The 25,041-nt window shown below is 50.2% G+C and overlaps 1 protein-coding gene across 2 annotated transcripts in view; it reads right to left on the bottom strand.

Annotated features, from left to right (window-relative positions):
• Positions 1 to 17,635, bottom strand: part of LMX1A (LIM homeobox transcription factor 1 alpha) — a 120,059-nt gene extending 102,424 nt beyond the window's left edge. Inside the window, exons 1-4 of one of the 2 annotated variants that reach the window (XM_074322179.1) lie at positions 17,410 to 17,634; positions 17,197 to 17,339; positions 16,635 to 16,732; positions 14,331 to 14,517 (exon numbers count right to left, since the gene is read on the bottom strand). In XM_074322179.1, coding sequence (XP_074178280.1) covers positions 14,331 to 14,517; positions 16,635 to 16,710 — 263 coding nt within the window. In that variant the 5' untranslated portion in view covers positions 16,711 to 16,732; positions 17,197 to 17,339; positions 17,410 to 17,634. Of the gene's footprint in view, positions 1 to 14,330; positions 14,518 to 16,634; positions 16,733 to 17,196; positions 17,340 to 17,409 lie in introns of both variants that reach the window. The other variant, XM_019747321.2, reaches the window with a different exon arrangement.
• Between the last annotated feature and the right edge of the window lie 7,406 nt (positions 17,636 to 25,041).

Genomic DNA, 25,041 nt, shown 5'->3' on the forward strand with positions numbered 1-25,041 from the left:
CCCAAATCTATACATCAGCTCTGCCCAAAACTCTAGCTGGCCCCTGAACCACGTACATGCTGGGTAGACTCCAGGAGCCCAATTAAGTAAGGATCAAGGAATGGAACTGACACTCTAGCTGTCGCCCCCCACAGGGAAGACAGAGGTGCAGTTTGAGTTCAGCCAAGTTAACTTGCCCACTGGAAATTTCTTAAAATAAAATACAAATACTCTTTGACAAAACATAAGAATTCAGGTTCTCCCCAATGTATCACACCCAAGATACATGACCCAGACTCAAGAGAAAAGAGAATCAATAGAGACCACCCCTCAAATGACCCAGAGTTGGAATGAGTTGACCAAGATTTTAAAGCATCTATTATAACTATGCTCAAGGATGTAAAGAAAAATATGCTCAAAAAGAACGAAAAGATGGTAAGTAGCATCAGAGAAATTTAAACTATAAAAAAGAACCCAGTGGAAAGTCTGTGATAGCACTGTCTGATATGACTTTCCACAATGATGGAAATGTTTTCAATCTTTGCTCTCCAATACATTGCCACTAGCCACACGTGGCCATTGGCTACTTACAGTGTGGTCAGTGCAACTGAAGAACTGAATTTCTAATTGTATTCAATTTTAATTAATTTAGACGTAAATAACCCCACATCACTATTGGCTACTGTACTGGGCAAAGCAGCTGTAGCACTAAAATGTACAATATCTGAAATAAAATATTCACTGGGATGGTTTAACAGCAGATTGGAGATGACAAAGAAAGTGTTGATGAAATTAAATATAGATCAATAGAAATTGTCCAATCTGAAGAAGAGAAAGGAAAAAAAAAAAAAAAAAGACTGACAACTACCAAAAACAAAAACAAACAAAACAGAGGGAGAGAGCATATGTTTCAAGATTCTTACGTGTTATATGCAGTGGTACAATATTAACTCTCTAAGTACACTGTGAACAGTTAAGTATGCATGTTGTAATCCCAGGAGCAACCACTAAAAAATTAATAATCTAAAGAGGTATAGTTAAAAGCCAGTAAGTATATTAAAATGAAATTCTAAAAGCAAAATCATTCTATTAACCAAAAGAAGGCATGAAAGGAAAAATGGACAACATAAAACAGAGTGCATTAATAGAAAGCAAAAACAATAAAAATATTAAAATAGCAGACTGAAATCCAACTACATCAATAATTACATTAAATGTTAATGGACCAAAGACTTCAATTAAAAGAAAGAGGTTGTCAGAATGGATTTTTAAAAAGCAAGACTCATCTATATGCTGTCTACAGGAGATGTGCTTTAAAAATGAAGGGTAGAGTCAGGCCATCTGTGTCCTGTTTTTAACGATGACACTATCCATGACCTTTGAAGTACCTTCCATCTCGAAAATCCAGTAATTCCACATGTACTCATATGCATGTATGTGCATATATGCACTAGTCTATATACATATAAAACATACCAATATTGTTTATGCTCAGGATACAGTTATGGCAATTAATGGTCAGACTTCTGTGTGCCCAAACCCAGAGGACATGGCAGAAGGAACACTTTACCAGTTAACACCTCCGTCGCTGTTGATTTTGTTTCTCAATCAGAGTTCCTTCTGTCAGGTAAGCAGATGGAGTGGTCGTGTAACTGTGTGCAGGAAATCACTTCACTTATTCTTGGAGACCAGAGCTGTCCAAGAACTGCTTGAATTCAAATTTTCCTGGAAGAGATTGGCATGACCTTTGCACACAGCCTGGTCACTAGAGAGACAGCCTTTCCGGGGCTTTGCCCTACAGACAAGGAAGCTGTGACACAGTGCAAAGGATACTGGACTTGCCATTAGAAAGCCTGAGTCTCACTCCCATCCATACCACTTAGAAACCACGTGACATGGGGACCGTCAGTTGGCTGCTGTGGGCCTCAGTTTCCTCATCTGGAATGAGACTGTGGGATGAGTACTTGCTATAGTGTCTTGTGTTCCCAGGCTCTCGGGCTCTTCTCTCTTTGAGACTGTCAATGTCCATGGCCAGTAATGTTACACTGTAGCTTACAGTAAAACTTAGAAGGGCCAAGAGAAACTGTACGTGATTTTAAACAGAAAACACAAATTCCATGACTCTGAGCTCTCTCAGCAAAGCTGAAATACTCCCACAATGTGTGAATAAATTCGTGTCACAGATACATTTGAACGCTGGAGTATATGCCCACTCACTAAATTACTCCTAGCAAACTGATAAATTAGGGTCCATTCAGTGGCTTTGTTTATGAAAGATGATCCATACCTTCCTGTCTTGCGTACCTCTGAGAGCCTCCGTCAAATATAAGAGACCTGGGAGGCTGACACGTCTGTGACAGTCAAATGCATTATTTCATCCTGATGGCTGTAATCGAGTCAGGAAAACTCAGTGCAGCCTTCAGCTGCCAACACATGATCATAACTGTTGGCAAAGAAGGGCAAACATCAGCCGACTTCACAAATTTGCTAATTATTTTTCAGTTTAGGGTTAATGTAGCAAACAGTACCGGTGCCTGCCGCTTAAGTTTCTCTGTCAGTTCACATAAAACAACAATGTTGACGAGATTTTACCTGTGTTTTAAAGCTCCCGTCCTCAGAGCAAGGACTTCTTGCTCTCGATTTTCCTTTCTTGAATCGCGTGTGCGTTTTTACTTTACGAGGCAATCTGTCTGCGTTTACATCCTTTCCAACTAGTAGGTACATCCATTGAGAATTCTTAGAAAACTAATGCTGAGGTTTAAAAGTAATGAAAGAAACAAACCACTGGAATGAGAATAAAATGGCCCATATGGGCATAATCTACAATTGGCTGGCATCACTAAACATTAGTGAGCCAATTATTAGTATAATTAGGTGCCGACTATTGAGGAACTTTACTAGATGCTGTATAAACACACATAATCTTTAATCCCAATAACATATGTAAAGAGATCATTTCTGCCTTTTAGAATTAAGAAAATGGATTCTTCAGAGGTTGACTGGCCAAGTAACAGAGCTGGGATTTGAACCCTTGCCCATATTGGGGGGGAGGGGGAGGAGCATGGTAAGGGGCATGTTTGTCTTCTGCTGCCCATCCTGACAGTGTTATTATCCCCATATCATGTGTACCTAATACAGAACCCAGGGATTTGGATGGGGGCTCTCTGTTCCACTGGCCACGCCTCTCTTGAAATAATTTTACTCTTCTGTTGAGCATCTGTTTAATTTATGCCTCTAAGCAGTCTCTGCTAGATCGTGAACACATCAGTGCTGTGTTTTATTCAGTTTTACACGCTTGGCACACATAGGAACTTAATAAGTCTGTATAATGGTTACATGAGTGAATGAGTGATTTAATGAACCAACTGTTTATAAGATTCCATTTAATGTTGTAAAGATTTTGAAGGGTGTCAGATGGGCACATGTCCTATGAGGGAGACCACTTCATTCATGGACGGTGTAGATGCCTGACCACTGCAGGGTACACCTGAAGCTGAAGCTGAACAATACTGAATGTCAACTATAATTTAATATATACATATAGTCACGGGATATGGAGTCCAGCGTAGGGAATAGAGTCAGTGGAATTGTAATAGACACATACGATGTCAGAGGGGCAATAGATTGGGGGAGGGGAGTTGTCACTTCGTGAGGGGTCAAATGTCTATTACATTGCTTTGTACACCTTTTTTAAAAAAAAAGACTCCATTTCATTCTAAATTTGAGAAATCCACACAGAGCTAGGGAAAGCGCATTCCAGTTGCTCGTGTATTGCTTGAAATCTCTGGTTTCATTAAACACCAGTTTACAGGGATTAAACCCACATGTACATCTCATCCCTCTGAAATTGACTGGAACCAAGTTTTAAGAGAACCAAGTGTCAGCACTGGCGAGAGAAGTACCTAAGAATACCTAATTTCCTTAAAAACCAAGACTGCATTATCCCTTTTCTGATCCAGCCAGTCCGAGTCATCAACACAAGAGCGTCAGCATCCTGGCCACAGTGGCCCTTTTCTAGCTGGGGCTGGGCCTGTTGGAAAATGCAACCCAGTTCAGGAGAAAACCTGGAGAGGGGTTATCCATGGAATGGATGGACAGCTGCAGGCTGGTCCCAGTGGAAGTTGTGTCTGGAAGGCTCCAAATCTGACATTTAACAGTCCTGCCGCCAAATGTGCAGACAGGCTCCCAGAACCAAAGTCGCCAACAGCAAACTCTGGGAACCAGAAAGGAGGAAAATGGACGTTTGTCTGCCTTTTGGTCCTCCTTCTGCTGGGGAAGGACAGCTATGCCACCGGGACAATGGTGCAGCTGAGATGGACAGGAAAGGACGGGGCAGGACAAACGGGAGCGGAGCGATGAGTGTGCCCCAGCAGCGTTCACACGCAGAAACACACAGGCGGCCACCAAATCCAAAACACTTCCTTTAAAACCACAGGCTCCATAAACAGCTGACCACTGAAAGCTGCCTGGAGGCTCAAGTATCTAGCAGGTGGGGACTTGTTTTCCAAGAGCTGGTTCAACAGGACAAACTGAGAACTGTGACCTCACTGGGGTGTGAACAGCAGAACTCAAGCAGCAGATGGTGTGATTTAGTGGAAAGGCCATTGGACCAGGCGTCAGCGGCTGGCGACAGCATCCAGCTTCTCCCTTCGCCAACAGCAGGACCTGGGTAAGACCTGAACCTCTCTGAGCCTCAGTTTCCTCAACTACAAAATGCAGGGGGTGGGGAGTCTCTCCTTATGTAATTTTTTAAATATGCAGTCATGAGTTCCAGTAGAGATGATACATGTAAAGGCTCTTTGACATTTGAAATAGATACATTTTTCTCAACACAGCCTTTTATGGCATTCTCTATGGACAAGCTTTGTTCTATATGCTTTAGAATGTTCTCTGAAAGTGCCCCTGTGAGGTTGGTACTATCATCATCCCCATTTTGGAGAGAGGAAATGGCACAAAGGAAGACCGTTGCCCAAGATAACACAGCTGGGAAGCCGCTGAGCAAGGATTTGATCCCAGACGCTGTGGCTCCAGAGTGCGCGTTCTCAGCCATTGCACTGTGTTGAGTTATTGCACACGGCTCCTGAGAATGTGCATTCTTTTACTCAGATTTTAAACAGCAGCAATAACAACACCCAAGTCTGTATAGTTCTCCATACTTGACCAAAGGGCTTTTCGTGTTTATTATCTTATGTAATTCTCACACTAACCCTCTGAGATTGTTTTGATTCCATTTCTTTGTATAGATGAGGAAATTGTGGTGGGGACATCTCTTGACCATAGGCCATGTGTTTCAAATTATTTTTCCAGCAATAGAGGAGAGAGTGTGCAGTACCCAGGCCATTTCCAGCCACCTGTCTAACCCCTTCCATCTACGGACACAGACGTTTGAAATGGGAGAGCCCAACCAGTAACAGAGCACAAAGGAAATAAAACCCAGAAGAAAAGGGGAATCGTGGCCAGCCTCGCCTGCAGATAAACAGGGAGGCTCCCTCCAAAGTGATATCGGCATTCTGCCCCAAATTGTCTTCTTTACTGGTCCATTCTAGGGCTAAAATTCTACTGTGAGATAGTCATTCCTTCGACTGAACACCCTTCCCGTTAAAAAAATATCTTTGGAAGAAAGCCACATTATTAAGTACATCCCAACCTGAGTTATTTCGTAATATCCTCTCCAACATGGCAGCTAGCTGAGAGTGGGCTCTAGCCTACACACCGGGCAATTTGATATTCAAAAGGCCATGAGATGGGTTTAGCGCATGAGATAAGCAGGAAGGTGAGGCTGAGATCCTAAAAATGGGGTTGGAAAGTCAGTGCTGTGTTTGAGTCCAGGAATCCAGGGGCACAGAACCCCAGGAGCAGGACCACGTGACACGCCAGCCAGAGACATGCGGGTGGGGTCCTCTGGAAGCTTCTTCCCTTTGGGGTCCCAAAGTCCCCCTGGTGGCATTGCCAAGTGGTTTTCGTCTCTGATGTGCTGTGCCGTGTCTCTGGGAAGACGGCGGTTGTCACTGTGTGGACAGGGAAACCCTGTCACAGTGTAAGGGGGGCAGGAGGGAAGGGGTGAGGGGAGCCAGCAGCACGGGAGGAAACTCCATGGTTAGGTTAAAAAGGATTTATTCCACTGTCAGAACCAGAAAGCTTTCCCCAAGAGCCAGCTTTAAGGTGGGAAGACTGAAATGACAGAGGGGATGGGAGGTATGAAGAAGGCTCCTTGGAAAGGAGGCTGAAATACAGGGGAGAGCAGCAGGCAAAGGGCAGGTGTGGCCGTAAAACCCACCTCTGGACTGTGCCGGGCCAGCAAAGCCTGGATGATGAACAAAAACTGGGTTCCCGTCTTTCTGCTGGGTCCCAGATGAAAGGGTCCCCAAAGCCACCTGCCTCTCCAGGGCAAGGGCAGAGCCCTTGCCATCCCTGGTTCTCCCCAGGGACGGAAAACTTTACAAGCTACACCTCCCCCACTCAACTGTCCCTTCCCTTTTCTGGGCCCCAATGTGTCCCCAAAGACATCCACCTCTTCTCACCCTGGAGCTGGGGGCCCCAGGCCATGCTGGCATCAGCCCCCACTCAGGTCCAGGCTGTCAGGTCTTCAAACAAAGACATATTCAGACCCTCCTATGGAGAGAGACGGGATGTTTCTAGACCCAGAGGGAGCTGGCCTTAATCTGCTGCGCAGTGAATGACAACAATGCGAACAATGAAAATATGGTTTGGGGGCGAGTCCCCAGGAGCCCAACATTTTGGTGTTTAAAGGAACTTTAATGAGCTTAAGAGGCTAATCTGGAGTTGGGGGGGGGGCAGTTTTGTTTCATTTTGTTTTGAAAAATCCTTTTAAAGACCCCTGAGGCTTGATAGGGAGGATGCAAGAAAACTGTGACTCCAGGAATGGCTGTGGTGTCACTGAAGGGGGGTGGAACGAGCAGAGGGTCCGCTCCAGCGACCCCTCCCTGCTCCTGGCAGCAGCCCAACCTGGGGCTCCCGAGATAAAGGGCGAGAGAAGAGCAGCGTTCAGAGAAGCAGCAGAAAGTTGAGAATGGGGGATGTGTCTTCCCTATAAGAAAGCTAGCCAGACTTCTCACCAAATGACTCCTGCTGGTGACAGCCACAGACCCAGGCACTTCTCGGACCCACCCCAAGTCACCCACCTGCAGTGCAGCACATGAGCCAGGATCCGCTGAGGAGCCCAGCGTACTCAGGAAGCTGTGCAGAGGCCCCTCGTGGGCACCCAAGAGTCATGGCCAGGGGTCGTGCCAACCTGAGAGTAGCACCCTCCTCAGCTCGTGAGCTGAGGAAGCCCTGCTCCAGGAACGAAGGGAACAGTGCATCTGAAAGATCCACTCATTTCCTCCAAGTGAGAAAGTCAAAAGAGGACTGACGGCCCCTAAGGATGGCTGGGAGAAAGTGAGGCAGCTGATGAGATGGTGTGTGAGTAATATCTGACACTCGCAAGAGCCAAGTTAATAGAATTCCCCAGGACACAGGGGACTGGGGTTGGGGGGGCCAGGATGGGATGGGGCCCGCTGAGATGTCTAGATGTAGCACGTGGTCTGTTCCCAGCAACACTGGGGCTGAGGATATATTTTTACATGAACAGAGTTTAACTGGGCCTGTCAGACCAGGTCATCCAACCACAGTGGCCAGATGTATCAGGGCTTGTCTCTTATATGGGCAACGAGGGTAAAACAATTAATAGGGTGCGAGACAAGGAGACCTGGAGAGACAGAAAAGGGCGTCATGGTCACTGTCACCCAAACATAGGACCCCGAACTGGAATCTTGAAAGGCTGGAAGAGACCAAACCCTCTCACGTGACTTCAGTCCACAGACTTGGAAAAGCTCAGTCCATTTTGTATTTTTAGCTATTATGACATTATGGTGCCATCATGGGGAATCTGGCAGCGGTTTCATTAAATTCTAGATCAGCCGGGCATGGCAGCCAGGTGACAAGCCCTGCAGATGACGTCTCGCCTTGGTTCACCACTGAAAGCACAGCACAGAGGCAGGTTTTAAAAGCCCTTTTTGAACTACCCAGACGGGGCTACTTGTGATGGGACAGGTACACCCCCAAGGTGGGTGACCGAGGAGGGCCACAGTTTCATCCCCTCCATAATGTCTCCACAACAACACGTCAGTTTCTGCCACCTTCCGATTGCGGCTGCGGTCTCACGCCAAAAAAAACTTAATCCCTACCCTAAGTCGTATTTTATTTATTTCCAGGAGCATGAAAACAAACATGTAGCAAGATTACAATGCTGCCACCTCCTTTTCAGCCAATACAGCTCTAATCCTCCTGCTAATTAATGCCACGCAGGGCCACGGCGATTTTATTAATTTCATCTTGGTTAAAAATATAGAGGCAGGTGATTGTGCTTTACTAAAATGACAATTTGACATTTGGAAGGTGTTCGCTTCGTTTCAGCAAGACGGTTGGCGAGATTTCCTTTCATACGTGACAACGAGACACAACGCTGCAGCCCATACTGGTCAATGACAACGTAACTAATTCTACTTGTGAAACATTGACTGACATGTCCCACATCGTGCCGGTCAAAGAGAAGACGGAGAACACGTAAATCCTACGAGGTGCCCAGCCAGTTTCTCCATGGTCCCCAAGAAGAGGAGCAAAGGACCAAAGGGCCTCTTTTCTCCATCCTCTGATGATATTTTCTCCAGAACTTTTTCCACACTTTACTCCTAAAATTACCAATATCCACAAAACCAAATCTGAAAGGCTGCGGGCAACACCGTTCCACGTGTCGCTAAGAGCCTTTCAGGGGAAAAAAACACAGACAGCGTATTCCTGGGGAAAGACGGGCACCCTGGAAACTGGCCGGGCCCTCCCACATAGGACCTTCTCTTCTGCTCAGAAGGTGGGAGAGACACTCCCACACCACCCCCAGCCCTCCTTCACTCACCCTGCAAGTGGCTTCACTAAGAGCTCCCCTCTGACACTGTAAAAGGCATTTAAAAATCCATGTTGGAAAGATGTAAAAAAAAAAAAAAATTGAAAAGCGTTAAAATAGAGTTAAGTTCTCATAGTTAAGGCAGAATTTGTTTCTGAGTCTTGGGGGGTATGTTGCACTGTCTCCCCACAGCTCATTTGATAGAACTCAACAATGACATTTTGTGTATGCGTGGACTCTAAGAAGCTCTAAATGCTAAATCCTTGCCCACTTTCTCACTCCTAAACACCCCCAAAATTTCTTTGACCGTGAAAAATAAGTAGCCGATAATATAATAAATGGAATTGTTCTCATTAGAGATACGGTACCTGTTCATGACCTCCAAAAATGTCCCCGAATTAAGATGCAACAATGAAGAGACCCCTCTAAAATCAATCAACAGTGTTTTGGTTCATACAAAAGTCATAAATAAGAAAGCTGAAGTCAAAAAGAACAATAATCTATCACTGAAATCTGAAGAGCAGAAGCAGCCCACTGGCCAGGTGGATGACAAAAGCCCCAAAACTCTACAATATGTAAAATCAAACTGGATAAATAACTTTTCTTAGTGTGCACCATTTATGGGAGAATCAAGACTCCCACGGGCCTACTCTGAAAAGCAACGTCCATCCCTAAGTCCCAGCACACTGTTTATATCTACTCCTGCTAAGTATCTGATTTTATTTCAGAATTTTAAGTCTGAGACGCCAAGAAAGTTCTACCCAGGGACCAATATATACATATAAAAGGAAACACCTCTGAGCAAGGACTGTTTCCAATCACCTTCTAAATAAAAAAAAGAGATAAGTCGGGCTGCACAGACACACCACAGCCCGTGGACGGCGGGTGTTCCAAGTGAAGCCCCCCTGCAATTTAACACAGACATCAACTGATTATCTAGCTGAGTCTGATTTTTATATTCCTTAAATTTTATTATGCCAGGAGCGGGGCCAACAAAAGATAAAGTGGAGCAAAAATGGAACAATTACCTCTGTAATTTCATCCGTGGGCTCCTTTTATGAGGAACCGCGTGCCCAATTTTGATCTCCAAGTCATGTCACAATCATAAAACCAAACTAACTCCCCTCCCGACGCCCACACACCCAACCTACCTTGATAAAATGCAAACTTGGTTCATTACGGCCCTAATAGACTCATTACCTCCGCCATGCTCTCCCAGGGGCTGCCAATGAGCAGATCCAGAAAAAGACACGATGGAGAAAGCGCCGAGAGAGATATACCCTTTGGCCCCCTTCCGTCCTTCTCTTCACAGAATCAGTCTGCTCCGAAAGAGAGAGGAGACATGGACAGGCCCTCGGAGGAGAGGAGAGCTTTCCCAAGGCCTGCGATTTGCTGATATGTGGGGAGTTATGATGTTGCGAGAACAGCCCTGATGACAGGACCGCCACCCCACACCGCTCCTAGGATGTCCGGAGCAATCTCAGCGGTAATGAGAAACCTCGCGTGTGAGGGGAGAGGGCCCTGCCTGATGCACTGAGCCTCCAGGCACATGAAAGACACAATATCAACTCGAGTTAACGGTGGGATCTGTTCCAGAAGACTTAATTATCTATTGTATAACCACATTCCTCTTACTCAGCAGCCTCTTCTGTCTCGAACTCAAGTCCAATTCCGACACTTGTTTGGAGCAAATTTAGGGAAAACGCCAAACTAACCAGATCACAGAGAACTTAATGAGGAACAACAGCTATATAGCCCGAAATCCCCGAGGCTGGAAAGCATTTGGGGTGTCTGCTAACTTTCGGGAACGTGCTGGACAGCTGTGTCCAGTTTTGAAACACGCACACCCCCGCCCCCAGCACCCTGGTGTGTGCCCCCATCGGTTCTCTGAATGTGTCATCCCACCTCACTAGTCATATTTCTTGGATGACGTGTCACGAACAATAAAGGTCGCCTCCAGTTCTTAACGTCTGGACATTCACAAATCAGTTTTCTCCACTCCAGCCTTAAACGCTTATTTGTTTTGGATGATCAGAAGATAAATTTTTCCTAAGGGTGTCATAGTGTATGAGGCAAATATTTAACAAAACATCCTGAGGGCTTCAAATGAATGGCCGTGGGCCTAAGATGCCACTGTCAATTCCATTTTTTTTAATTAGACAAATTTGGTGCTTGACATAGAGAAGGTGTAACACCCAGTTGATAGAGTGGAATTTTCACTTTTTAACTGGCTGCCTGACGCCATGAATAGGCAGCTAATAATTCAAGTGCAAACCTACCCCCAAACCAGCAACACACGCACAAATGACTAAAATGAATATGATAAACTCTCCTTGTTGATATGACGTTTATGACCTTCACCGAAGACTGCCCATAAGCGATGTGGTTTTTTCATTTTCATGTGCAGAAAGAGCATTTGAATTGCATGCATTTGGGGACACAAGGGCACTTCCTGAATGTTCATTTTTTTGATTAAGTGTTCCACAATCCACCATCGCCATCGTCCTACCTCTTGAACTTCCCTGGCATTTTCCCCTCCATTTGCCTTGGCAGGGCCTCGAATTAAAAAACAAACAACAACAACACACACACACACAAAAAAGAAACAATCCAACGCAAAAAAAAAAAAAAAAAAAAAAAAAGCCAAATAATTTTTACAAATGTGCTTGTTAAAGAGTACAAGAGCTCTGCGTGACTGTTTCACGACTATTGTCTAGAACTGGACTGGTCCCTCTAGAGGAGAAAACCTGGTCTTTCTGGATAGCTTTTATCTAGGACCTCGTCCTAGACTCTCAGTAGAAGAGGCTTTCAAGAAATACTTGAAAGTCAGGAGAATGTTGATGCAAAAAGTCTGGATTGTACGTCCCCTGAAGGCAGGCGGAGACTTTTCCTCACTAGCCTCTGGTCACCCAGCCAGTGACCTGCACTTAGAAGCTTGAGCTTGCTGATAAGGGAGTTTGTCTTGAGCGTAATTTTAACACAAAGAAACAAACAAACCTCTCCTTTTTTCCTACAGCAATACCATGCCAACTAATACCATTATGATCGAATAAATTAAAACCCCATTTTATTGTAAAAAGAATGAGATTGGGATGGGGAATAGAGGAGAGGGGAAGAAAGGAATAAAATTAATCTGAACAAAACAACAACTGACAGGCTGGGCACAGACGAGAGATGACAGTGTGCCATGAGGAGCTAAGCGTCCAAGCAACTCCTGGTGGACATGTGTTTCCAAAATATATGTTGAAATTAAAATGAAAAACCCTCACTGTCCCATCCCCACCTCTCTGAGAAATGCTGCTTACACTCCTCTGTAAAATCGTCCTGGTTCTGGCCAACAGCTGGCAAATTGATCCCTGCAATTTTCCCTCTGCAGAAAGAGCTTTGCAGAAAGAGAGGAGAAGTGACTAAGCCGCCCAAACCGCCAAAGCTGGAGGGGCTGACATGGAAGGGACGTTGTGTGAAGGACCTTAGGACAACTGTTTCTTCTCCTCTTGACACAGCCTGACTTCCTTAAAGAAGACTTGACCGGCCAGACAGCTGTGTTGACCCTTAAGCCTTCTTTGATTCGTGATTTTTTTTTTTTTTAACAAACAGAATAGAAATTCAGAACCCAAATCCTTTCCTAAGCTCCACTACTTTTGCGTTTGCTAGTGTCAAGCCAGGAGGATGTGGACATTTCAGTTTTCTATAAGCAGAAAGGTAAAGATTGGGTCTACACAATCCCAAAACCTTCAGTGGAAAAGCAGGAGGGGGGGAAAAAGCAAGTAATCAACCAGAAACTTTATCCAGAGGTGAGACTTGAAATTGTATGGGCAAAAATCTACTGAATGAGCTAAAAATTGCAACTTTCATCCAGATACTATAGCAATAAACAGACAATCAAGAACAGATACAGGCCTCTTTAAAAAAAAAATGTTAGCCATAATTACCCCTTTGGGAAACGATCGTGCATTTTCACTTCTTTATACTTTTCCTGTATTGTCCAACTCATCTAAAATCAAACATGTATTTTCATTTTATGCTGGAAAATGTAAAGTTATCTTTTCAAAGCAAATAGAAAATGCCCAGTGCTCTCTCCACATGGGGGTAAATTCAAGTATATGATCCTAAAACAGCACTGAGTAGCAGACAGAAGATTTTGTGTGTGGTCACTAGAACTAAAAGCTTTGTCAGTTTTTAGTAAACCTGACAGCCCAGGCGGGGCGGAAAAGAAGATTTTTCTGTTCTTCCTCCGTGCTTGTTGTTACATGGAGACTTCTGCACACCCCCTTTCATTGTGTGTTTTTAATAACACGATGAAAACGGCTTTTCGCGCACAGTAACCACCGCGCCCCTGATTATCCTCACAGACTGCTGTCCCTTTCATCCACCAGTGACAAATGCGGGAGTCTCCTGCGCTCCGGCGCCCACTCAGGCACACGGACCCGGTCCCGATGTACAAAAGCAGGGGCCTGGGTCTCCGCCGCTTTTCTTTCCTTCAATACCCTCCACGTCTCTGCGAAGTCAGTGTCCCGTTAATTAGCCGTTTGGACAAGGAGAGCGGTTCTCCCCTGAGCTCCTCCAAGCAACTCCGGGCCTGCCTGGCAAGAACCAGGAAACCCTTCTAACCCACTCCCCGGCCTCACCCAGGCTTTAGGCATTAGAGAAATCTAGACTCGGAGTCATCCACTTTCTGGAATACCTGCCGCCTAATTCTCCTCGAAACACACCCACGTCCACATGTGGATGGGGAAACTGCCCCTGCGACGCGGCAGAAAAGCACAGGGAGGAGGAAGCAGGGAGGAGGCCCAAGATGCGGCCGCCGGCTGCGGGGCAGGCCCCAGCCGCTGGCATAACAGCCCTGCGCCCGAGGGTTTGGAGAAACGGGGAAGGGAGGGAAGAACGGAGAACACGGCGAGAGAAAAGGCAAACGGGGGTGTCCGCCCGGAGCTCAGAGGGGCAGCAGCGCCATTTCTGAGCCTGATCTGCCGGGACCCCAGGGGACAAAGGCAAGCGGCGGAAACGGGCGCACAGGGACCAAAGCACAGGGATCGACATGGCCTCACCGCTGGGCAACAGCGCGTGGGGGGCACAGACAGGTGGGTAGGCGAGTGGGAACCAGCGAAGAGACGGGCCACAGGCAGCCCGCAGGGCACCCCCAGAGGAGGGGGAATGGGACAAGCTTGATGGGGCCCACAGAGGAGCGTCCTTTTGGAATGGCCCAGTCGGGGTAGAGGCCTCAGGGATCGAAAACTAGGGGAGTCGACCACAGAGAGGAGCCCTCGTGCGTCTGCGGAGCGGGCCCTGGTCACAGCACAGTTCTCTGCCGCCGGGGGTCTGGGGTGTACAGGATATGCAGAAAGGGCGTCAGGCGGTTGCCTGCGGAGCCTTCCAGAAGCCGACGCTGGTTAGGGAGAACAAAACCTCGGGCGCCCGAGGCTGTGGGGCGCGGGGCGTCGCGGACACTTACTTCTCGTAGTCATACTTGCAATAGAGCTTCTTGTCCCGGTAGAAGCACGTGGTCTCCAGGGGCTCTTTGCAGGAGGTGCACTGCACGCACTGCTCGTGCCAGAAGCTGTCGTTGAGCCGCAGCAGAAACCTGTCCGAGATGACCCGTTGACAGCCCTCGCAGACAGACTTGGGGCTCACCGCTCTGCCTACAGAAGCAACAGACATTCGCTGGTGAGCCGCGCGGGTCAGGTGTCCCCGCCACCCGGCCGGACCCGCTCGCTATCACGCACGGCGGTGGACGTCCCCGCGCCGCCACCGGGGGAAGCCCCTTGCTCATCAACCCAGATGAGATTTGGAGAGAAAAATCAAATCAAGTGGCGCTGCTAATTAACAGGGAAGGTTTAAATTCTACCAGGGAATGGAGAGGAAATCCGTAAGTGGCTTTTAATTATCAGCCCGACCAGGCTTTGAGCGCAAACCTGCGCACATCCTGCAAAATCACACTACAAATAAATCTGTGCTGCAGTTTTCTCGCGTAATCATGAAATCACTCACTGGGCTTGTCTCTACTGGCTATTCTTAAAACTGAGTGTGTACAAAGAATTTGGTTTTGTCTTTTGATAAATGCAATTGTTTTGTTTTTTGTTTGTTTCTTTCTTTTTTGAGGGAAAACTTTTCTTTTTTTCCTGAAAAGTCCCATGCGTACAGATAAATACCATCTCCCCCCAGGCAAACTCAGTACCGTTCAAACCAATGAACCCCAAACTGCTGCGGCTTGGCTAGTTTGCAAATTGCAGGCGGGTTTTTCATAATTAAGAAGCATCAAAATAAAAGTGACGGGGGAGGGGAAAACAGTCAAGAAACGGGCTCGGAGATGCCGCTGAGCGTCAGGCTAGGACTCAGGGAAGCCTGCCGGCTCCAGGGCGAGGGAAAGCGAGGCCGACCCCAAACCCACTCAGCGCCAGCAGCGTGCTCCTCTCTGCCCTGCTCCTTGGGCTCGTGTTTTGTTCCTTTAGTTTGGGGGGGGGTGCTTTTGGAGGGGGTGGGAGGACGCTTGACCGCCTTTGTTGGCACATTTCACAGCTATTTAAAGCAGGCCTTGTCCCCCGGTAACAATACCCTTGCGCGTGGTGTCCCAAAGGGCCTGACCCTTCCCCATTTCCCTCCTACAGCCCTGTCGCTTTCCCCTCGGGGGACCTGACCACCGGCTAGTGAGCAGGCCGGTCGCCTTGGAGCGGCGGCAGGGAGGGCCTGGAAGAATGGCTCTCAAGGTGAACATTCTGTACTCTTTCTGCTCGGTCTCGTGGTCTAGATGTGACCCCGGAGCAGCGCAGGGCGACCACGCCGCCCCTCCAAGCGGAGGCTCGCGCCCTGCTCCTGGGCGCTGCCATCCCGGACCCCGCGCTCCTCCGAGGTCTCCCGGAGTCGGGAAGTTTGCGAAAGGGCGGCTGGAAGAGGGGAACGCAGTGAGCGCGATTTTGTTTTATCTGGGGAGTTGTGTGTGTGTGTGGGGGGGGGGGGCTCTCGATAAGGTTTCTCCAGCCGAACAGTTTCCTCTGTGCCTTCACTTCGCTCTAGCGGTTCCCAGTGTCGGAGAGAGGCAAGTGGTTTAAAGGACAAAACGAAAATGCCTCTGCTAAAATAATCCGAACACCCGCTGCTCAAATTTGAAAGGCACCAGGGTGGGGGTGCGGTCCGGGCCTCGGCTCCGGAGCCCCGCGTGCGGACACTCTGTCCAAGCCTTGGGCGCGCCGCTCCTCCACGGTCGCTGCGAGGGGGCTGGGGAACAGGGGGACCACCGGCCGGAGCTCCGGCTCCAGTTAATTAAAGCCGAGGCCAGGGCCCACAGCGCGCGGGCTAATCCCCGCGCTGCGCTGCCCACCTGCGGGAGAAAAGTCCCGCGGCGGGACCAAAGCCGAGACCCGGGCTGAAGTCGGGGGGGCGCTCCGAGCTCGGCCTCGGCCACTCGCCCCTACACCGCCGAGAAGAGGGCGGCATTTATGAGACGCCGATCAGCTTCCTGATTAAAAACCAGCCCCGGGTGTTTTTAATCACTTGCCACTCAGACGCATGCGAGCAAGCTCCACCGGCCCTCGCGACTTTGGGGAATTCGGTGCCCTGCGCGGGAGGCCGGGGGCGGCTGATCGAGCTGGGGCAGGAAGGACCCCAGGGACTGACGGACAGACAGACGGGGAGAGGACTCAGCTGAGCGCAGGAAGACGGGCGTCAGCTCCCCTGTCGCCCACCGGGTCCTAGCGGACTGGGCTGCAGAGCTGGTCTGGCGGAGAGCGGGTGCTCCCGGGGCGCGTGGCCGAGCACTCACCCAGCAGCGAAGAGAAGGAGGCCGAGGTCTCGATGGCGCTTTGGAAGTTCTCCTCCATCTTCAGGCCGTCCAGCATGTTCGGGCCGGGCCGCGAGGACCTACGGAGGAGAGGAAACGGCGCTTCTGGCGTCCGTGCCCTGGGGGACGCGGCCGCCGCGCTCCTGGGAAAGGCCGGAGGGAGTGTCCAGAGTGACCAAAATGAGCCGGAGGATAGAGGCCAGCCAAGAGGAACGTGGGGTGGGAGCAGAGGCTAGTCACGGCGAGCTGCTCCGACTGATCTGACTTCACTCGAAGTCAACGCGTTATGTACTTAGGCCTCCGCCCCCCAACTGCGTTTCTCCTTCCCTGCCCCCCACATCCCCACCCTGTCCCAGCCCAGGGTTCCCATCCCGGCCCGACTCCGCCCAGCCTCTACTGCTGTGGACCCTAGGGACGTCTCCGCGGTACCCCGCTCCCGGGGTGGGATGGGGGGAAAGCGTGGTGCCCGCCTCGCGGCCGGGCCCGAGCACGCGGGGCGACGAGCTCCACAGCCTGCGCGCGGACAGTCCCGTGCGCCCCTCACCTGCCCAGGTCAGGAGGGCAGAGCAAGCGGCCGGGACTCCGGGCGCGCGGGGCGTCCTCCCTCCGCCGGCCGGTGCCGGGAACGTCTGCAGGAGCGGAGGAGTCGTCTCGGGGCGGAGCCGCGCCGGCCCTGTGCACTCTTGGCTGCATTTCAAATCAACTTTCAGAAACGCGCCCGCCCGAGCTGGAGCCCAGCAGGGGCAGCCTCCCTTACCTGACGGGCGAGCTCGCTCCGCGGCTGGAGCCGGACGAAGCTGCGGCCCGGGAGGCGGAGGCCCTCGAGGCTGCAGGAAGCGGCCGCCCGGCCCCGGCGCGCCCGGGAGAGAGCCCGCTCCTCGGCGCGCGGGCCGGGCTGGGACGTGGCCGCCGGCGCCGGCCTTCTCGGGACGTCCTGCCCGCCGGGTCGCTCCTCGGGGGAAAAGGAGTGGCCGCTGCTTCTCCGAGACGGGGAGGGAAGGCGGCGGCCCAGGGTCCTGGGTGCGAGTCGGGCCCTGTCAGCTGGGGCGGATCCGGCTGCTCCGCCCGAGCCGCGGCTGCGTGCGCGGCGGAGGGAGGGGTGGGGAGCGCGGGGAGGGGGCTGGAGCGCGTCCCGCCGAGGGGCCGCCGCGCTCCCGTTCCGAGCCGGCTGCGCGGCCACCGCGGGGCGCGCCCCTCCGCCGCGGAGACTTCCCGGGCGCGCCAAGTTTCCTCCCTCCACGTGGAACCGCCACCTCCCGGCGCGCGGGCCTTCGCGGAGCTCTCAGCGCCGCCGGTGCCCCGGCCACTCTCCGACCGCCGCAAGTGAGAAAGCTCGCAGCCCTCACCCGGGCCGCGCGCGGGGCGCCCCCAGAAGCTACCTGCCGCGTGTGGTTGTGGCCCCTGCAGCTCCGAACTCCTCACACCCCGCCTTCATCACCCGCAGGCTCCCTCGAGCGCCCAAGTTGGGCTCGGAACCTTTTCAGACCGAAACCCGCTCGCCGATGGGGTGTGCAGATGCCATAGGACCCCCTGCCGAAGCTTGAATCAGGCTCCTGCTAGAGACTAGGTGGGGTCTGACCCCAGACGAGGAGCCCGCGGTGACACGGAGCAGGAAGTCAGCTAAGGGCACATTCTTAGGGAGCCAAGTATCCGGGTGAAATGTCAGCTCCCTGCACCCCTACCCTCAGCTTGCGGTGGAAGCCCCTCCAGGCGCGGGCACACGGCCTTAATCGGCCGCGTATCCAGGAGGCCAGCACCGCGCCTGGCCCCAGGGGACACCGATAAATCACAAGGCTGCCGCACATTTATCAGACACTCATGTTGTGCCCCGCGGGGTTCCACAGTTAACGCATTTAATCTTTCCAACAACCCCATGGGCTGCGCACAGCTTTCACCCCACTCCTACAGGTGAGGAAAGCAGAGCAGAGAGTGCGCCTGAACACCTCAGGCAGGGCCGTTCGCGTGGATTCTCAGGGCCTCTCAGTTCCTGGACTGAAGGGGACTGAATTAGTCACCAGGCAAAGTAAACCTGAGCAGGTGAGAAGGCACAGAGCAAGTGTGTTCTATTACCTTCTCCCAGGGCAAGACCAGGTCCTTATTTTAAAAAAAGAGAGAGAGAGAGAGAGAGAGAGAGGGAAAAAAAGGTGCTGGCAGCATTTGATCCAATGAGCTCGGGCATGGCGCCCACACTCGCCACTGTAAGTGCGCGGAGCCCGCAGGCACAAGCCAAGCACTACAGATGACTTCAGAAAAACACGGGGAAAGGGCTAAGAGTTTAATACTCTACATTTGGGAGCTGCTTTATACTTTGCAGGGTCCTTTCACAGACGCGATTTTGCTTGATCTTTATAACAAACCTGTGAGGGAGGCAGAACCAACAGTGTTAGCCCTCGTTTCAGATGAATCTTGGGAGGGCTTAGCGAGGCTGGGAATTGCTCTGATGTTGCCCAAATGGCTAGTGGCATGTCCCCCGACACCTATCCTTTGTGCTTTCTGCCACCCCAGGAAGGAATGAATTACAAGGACTCTTAAGATACTACCTAAAATAGAAGTTACGCAAAGAGAACAAAAACGCAGCACAGGGTTAGGAAACATTGTAAAAGCTTAGCAGAGTTTGGGTGTGTTTCGCAAAAGGCCTTGAATTGATGAAAGCTGTTTAACTAGTGGTAGAATAGTCCTTTTAGAGACTATCCTGAAAGTGGGTAGGTTCTCATCTGACCTGGGAGCCACATCTTTCAAATGGCCCTTACATCTAAGTAGTGGCCACACAAGTGTTTGCAGGGAATGTCTCTGCCCAGCTGGCCCCTGGGCATCTTCAGGAATGGGACTATGAGTGGTAATTACATTGTAAGCCCCAGGGCCCTTGTGCAAAGCCAGGCACACATATGTGATGAGCAAATACCGTTTGCCTAACTGATGGGTGAGTGACATGTTTGCTGCAGCGGGGAACTGCAGTAAAAGTGAAAACACAGTGGGTTGGAATCAAAGAACCTCAGTTCCATTCCCAGCTCTGCCACTGAGTCAGCTGGGCCATCAGTTCACCGGGGCAACAATACTTCCTCTCTGAAATGAAAGGTCTGCAGTATATGAAGTATATAGTATGTAAGGTCCTCACCGTCTAAAGTTTGTGAAATCGGACTGGGGTGGACAGGGGGTTGGGCTGTAGGACCAAGGGGTCCTCACGGTGTGTTTTGCAGAATGCATCTGGGTGTGGACTAGCTGATATGTCTAAGTGAGGTGCTTCAGCCAATGAAGACACACCTGTGTATTCAGAGATTTTTATGATTTATCTGCCCTCTGCCAGGGAACTGGGGATGCTGGTGCCTCTGCTGCCCCGGTGTCATTTCACTTCAGGTGTAGCCAACTCTGTGACATGGATGGGTAGGCAGGCATCTTTCCATCTGCAAAAATTCCTCTTGCTCATGCCTCGTGGGTTTCCATTGTAAACTCAAACACTTATTTTACCTTTTTTGTGAAAGAAGATGCCACAGAGCCTCTGCCCAGAAGCCCTTTATGAAAAATAAGCTACATTCTCCCTTTTATCGGAAAGGAGTCTTTTCCTGAGAATTTGTGGAAGTGAGATAAACAGGCTTCAGAAGAAACCCCCCAAATGACAGACTTTTCGAGTTGGCAGTGGTCTTCAAGCTCATCTGGTCCAACTATTTAGCTGATAGGACGTCAAAACCCATTTCCCTGCAGCTTCTAACTCTGGTCCATTGATTCCTAAGGGCTGGTCATTCAGGGGCAAGTCCTCCTTCCAAGACCTGTCAGGTGGGCCGACCTACCCTCTCCGCCCTGTTCACCTCCCTCTGGACCTCCCCCGTTTTTCTCATCTCTTGTATATTCCCGCATCAGGACGCACCTGCTGTAACTTCCCAGTGATGGTGTGTTCAGGGCCTCACCGCCCCCCCACCCCTCAGCATGGCCTGATTTTGCGTTAGCATTTTCAGGGGCTGCTGTTGACTCCTACTGGGCATGTTGCTAACAAAACCTCTTTGGTGCTTTTTCACACGGGCTGCTGGTAAGCCACACTGCAGTTGTACATTTGGCGTTTGGCCCCCACATGTGGAAACTTCTATTTATGTCTGCTAAGAGATTGGCAGCTGTTTCAAACATCAGGAATCTCAGAACTTCTACCAGACTCCAAGCAACCCAGGGACTGTGTCTCAAGCCTAGTGCTTTGCTTGGAGGAGGGAATGTGGGGGCCCAGTGGCCTGGGAGCCACCATCATTGGAGGAAGACGGGACCAGTGAGTGAGGAGGACTGTGGGGTCCCGGGAGGGTGTGCAGGGACCTTGTCACCTGGATGGAGGTACCTCTTCAGGCGAGAGGTGCCCTGGTCCTTTCCAGTTCCCTCCTGTCATCTGTCTTCAGTCACGGGCATTTCCCATCTGTCTGAGACATGCAGACCAGTCGTGGAGCCAACCCTTTCTGTGGCAGAAAACATAGAAGCCGCCTTATGAGGGTCGTACATCTTTGTGGCTGAAATTTGGGGAGAAGGGTAGGGGTGGAAGAGGCAGAGACCAATGCTCAGTGGGAAGGAGACCGTGGGGGGGGGGGGACATCCTGCTACAGAGTGGAGATGACAGGAACATATTTTTTTACTTTCCTTTTCTTGCTCTCATTTCTGTGTTTTATTAAGGGAAACACAAAGGGAAAATTGTGTTATTTGTTAAAAAATGTCAAAGTGCATTTCAAGCAAGAGGAAAAAAAGCAGACGCACTGCTGCCTAGACAGAGAAGGCCATCCTCTAACAGGCGGCCAGAGGCTGGGGTGGTGGGGGACACACAGGCACTACAGACTCCCCTAACCTCTGGATTCTTCTCCTGGGAAGCCCCAATCCTACCTGGACATTCAGGTCTCTGGAAGGAGCTGCAGGACCAGGTGACTGTGCTTTGTGGGGCAGAAGGGGGCACCCTAACCAGCTGCCGGCAGAGGAATGAAATCATGGATTGTGCCCTGGGCACAGCCAGGATCTCTCGCCAACTGGGCAAGGACGGCCCTGGCACAGAGGATGCTGGTGCAGGCTCCCAAGGCACCATCTACTGCTCGTGTCCTTTGGGTGTTGCCGCAGAACCACTTACAGGCCCACTGAGCTCCCTGTTGGAGTCTGAGGACCTGCAGAAAAGGGTCCTCGTGACAGTCACCTGTGCCTTCCTGTGTCCAGCACAGCTTTACGCACCAGAGACCCAGCATGACTCGCCGACTAAGTAGAGAATACTCCACAACAGAATGGGTATGCTGGAAAGCGAGGTCTGAGTTCACATCCCACAGTGACGTTTGCCAAGTGCATAGTCGTGAATCACCAACCTCTGTATGTTCTACTCTCCTGAGCAAGGAAAGGAGTCACACATCCCCCAGGAGTTATCAGAGACGATGGATGTGAAACACCTAACCATCTGTCTGGTTAACTTAATGTCCAGATATCCCTCAGGTCTCCCTCTTGTGTCCCCAAGATGAGCAGATACACTTTCTGAAGAAAACTTGTCTTGGCTGGGAGGGTGGCCCTGCAGGGTGGCCAGAGGAGGGATCCCGGGTCACACAAGCCTGGGGTTGCTCGTGGACGCTGCCACTTAAGGAACTCGGGAAGTTCCTTCATCTCTCCAAGCCTCAGTTTCCCTCATTGAATAAACTGAGGGACTAATTGGGGTGTTTCCGTGCATGTTAAATGAAATAAGGCATACAAAGTATCTAGCACAGTGATACGCACACAGGAAGATACAACGAACGTTAGGTGCCGTCAGCAGCAGCAGCAGCAGCAGCAGCAGCAGCAGCAGCAGCAGCAGCAGCAGCAGCAGCAGACAGGCCCCTCTAGGACCATGTTTTACTTCCATCTGTGGCCCTAGTACCTAGCACCTGGGCGGAGGTGTCCAGAGAATGTGACTTGAATTAAACCAAACTGAACCGCACTGAACTGAACGGAAGACAGTCTTGGCCCTGGGTGAGGCTTGGGTGGTGTGTGGCTTTTGGTTCCCCCCATGACCCAAAAAGGTATTTTTTTTTTTTTTTTTTTAAGCAATCCCACATGCTCTGTAACAGGTCCCAGGTTTCAGGCGTCCTGTGTGAGCATCTCACTCCTGGGCTCTCACCAACCCTGTGTGTGGTGTGACATCTGCATGTGACAATTCACACTCAATACCAGGACGCTGGGAATAATGAGGGTGGGGGCACAAGGAGTGAACTCCCAAAACAGAGAGCGATGTGTGAGGAGGTGATCTCTCTCTCTCTCTCTCTCTCCATCCTGGGCCTGACGTACTCACTCACGCGCCCAGCATACCTGAGCGCCATGCAGTAAACATGTCGGCGGGTTAGCTGGAGGTGGCTGGACATCAGGCCCCAGGGAACAGCTGGGCACCTGGCAAAGACCTTTGGCAGTCCTGGGGTGTCCGTGCTGGGGTACAGCAGCTCTGAACAAGCCTCTCCAGGGGGTGACGCCCAACAGAGAGGCGGCTTCATACTGAGCAGGTGCAAAAGTACCTCCACTAACCCAGTAGCAAGACCGCAGCTACTCACAGGTACTTGTGGGAAGGAAGGAACCCCACCTGCCTCTCCACCCACCAAGGACATTAAACCCCAGTCGCCTCTGAGAGGACACTGAAGACGCCACTCACTCTTGAACCTCCTCACCCTCTCATCTCTTCCGATGAGTATGCCCTGTCTATTCAAGCATTCATTTATTTACATGCTATATCCCACATACTTTCCAAGAAGGATTTGAGATGACATACAAATACTATCAATGTTAAGATGGGTGGTTTTTTTTTTTAATTAAATGATAGACTGGGCACAGAAAAGCAATTCATCCCCTGAAATAATAACGCGGGGCTGCTATTTTAGTTGTGACAGGATGTTAAATGTCACTCTGAATTTCCAAGGTGAAACAGAGAAAAGTAAAGCCCTCCAGAGTTGCTAGGGTCACATCAAACCGGGGATCGGTTATGTTTACATAACCGTCTAGTTGGCTTCAGGAGAGAGTCTACAGGAGAAGAACAAAGATACATAACTCGTGACAATAGAGATCAAAACTGTGACCTCATTATCAGCGGTGGGACATTTTTACTTTTAGATATTGACTGTATCCCACCTCTTCTAAAAAAAAAGTTTTTAGTTAACATAAAACCCAATGTAGATACAACAAACTAATAAAATAGAGCTGCAAGGTCCAAAACAGAGAAAACAGGGAATGCAGACCTGCTAACTGTAAGAGTTAAGAGTCGTCCCTTGAGGGCAGAGGTTACGTCTAGTCTCGCTCACCACCCTTTGGTCTAACACAGTTCCGAGTCCATATTGGCGCCTGTGATGTGTGAGTGTTTGACTGAACAAACGAATACTGTGACTGAGAGTCAAATTTGCCTTGGAGCTTCCTGGTAGCTAGAGTGAAAAAGGAAACAGTCACGGCAGATATTTCTGCACCGGTAGTAGAGCTGTGATCGTGGACTTGTTGGGGTGAGTAATAAAGAAAGTGTATTCAGAATCCTCATAGCTCTAGGTCCCTGTGCCCAAGTGGGTAAACAGGAAACCTTTCCACCCCAACCCCCACCACAGCATCCGACACAAAAATGAACGTCTGCAGCTTGAATACATTAATGACATCATTAAAAAGGAGGATTCTTGATGCATCTAAAAGATAACCATGTCCACCTTTCTTGTCCCATAAAAAATTTATCTACAACCCTTTCGGAACCTGGAAGAATGGGGAAAAATATTGTCAGGAGGTTGACAGGAAGGACAGCCCCGGGAGGACGAACATGCAAAGAGCCAAGCCCAGGTGAGCTCTGAACACCGTGGGGCAAGCCGGGGGTTTGCGTACTGGCCTCCGAGTCTATCGCTCTGTAGCGATAGAGAGCCTTGGACAGTTAGGGACTGGGCGAGTAAGACAACAGGAGCGTGGTCTAAGACGACTATGTCCAGTAGCGGTGTGGCTGACTCTTCAAAGGGAGAAGAAAGGAGGGGAAGAGAGATAAACTTCATTACTCTAGTATAAGTGAGAGATCCAGGGCCTGGCACAGGGCAGGGGCCGCAGCAATGAAATCACGGGGCGTGAAAGTAAAAGTCACCTCAGAAGCCGGTCAGAGAAGCTCAGTGTCTGTTAGTTGTGAGGTGAGGAGAGAGGAAGGAGAAGGGACCCAGGGCCTCAGGGGCCTGGTGGGACAGTGACAGAAACAGGCAGCGGGGCGGGATGAGGTGCAATGAGAAGTTTGGTGACTTTTCCAAATGTTTTCATTCATTATCTCATTGATTTCATATGCAAGGAAAGCAAGGTCCGCCCTGAACGTCAGCCTGCAAAACACTCTGCCCCTGTTCGGAGCTGCCAAGTGTCAATGACCAATCCTTTGCCTGCGATCCGTCTCCGGTGATGACAAGCCACCCACCTGCGGGTGACTTCCCAT

The sequence above is a fragment of the Rhinolophus sinicus genome, linkage group LG17 (genome assembly GCF_036562045.2).
Source record: "Rhinolophus sinicus isolate RSC01 linkage group LG17, ASM3656204v1, whole genome shotgun sequence".
Taxonomy (NCBI): Eukaryota; Metazoa; Chordata; class Mammalia; order Chiroptera; family Rhinolophidae; genus Rhinolophus; species Rhinolophus sinicus.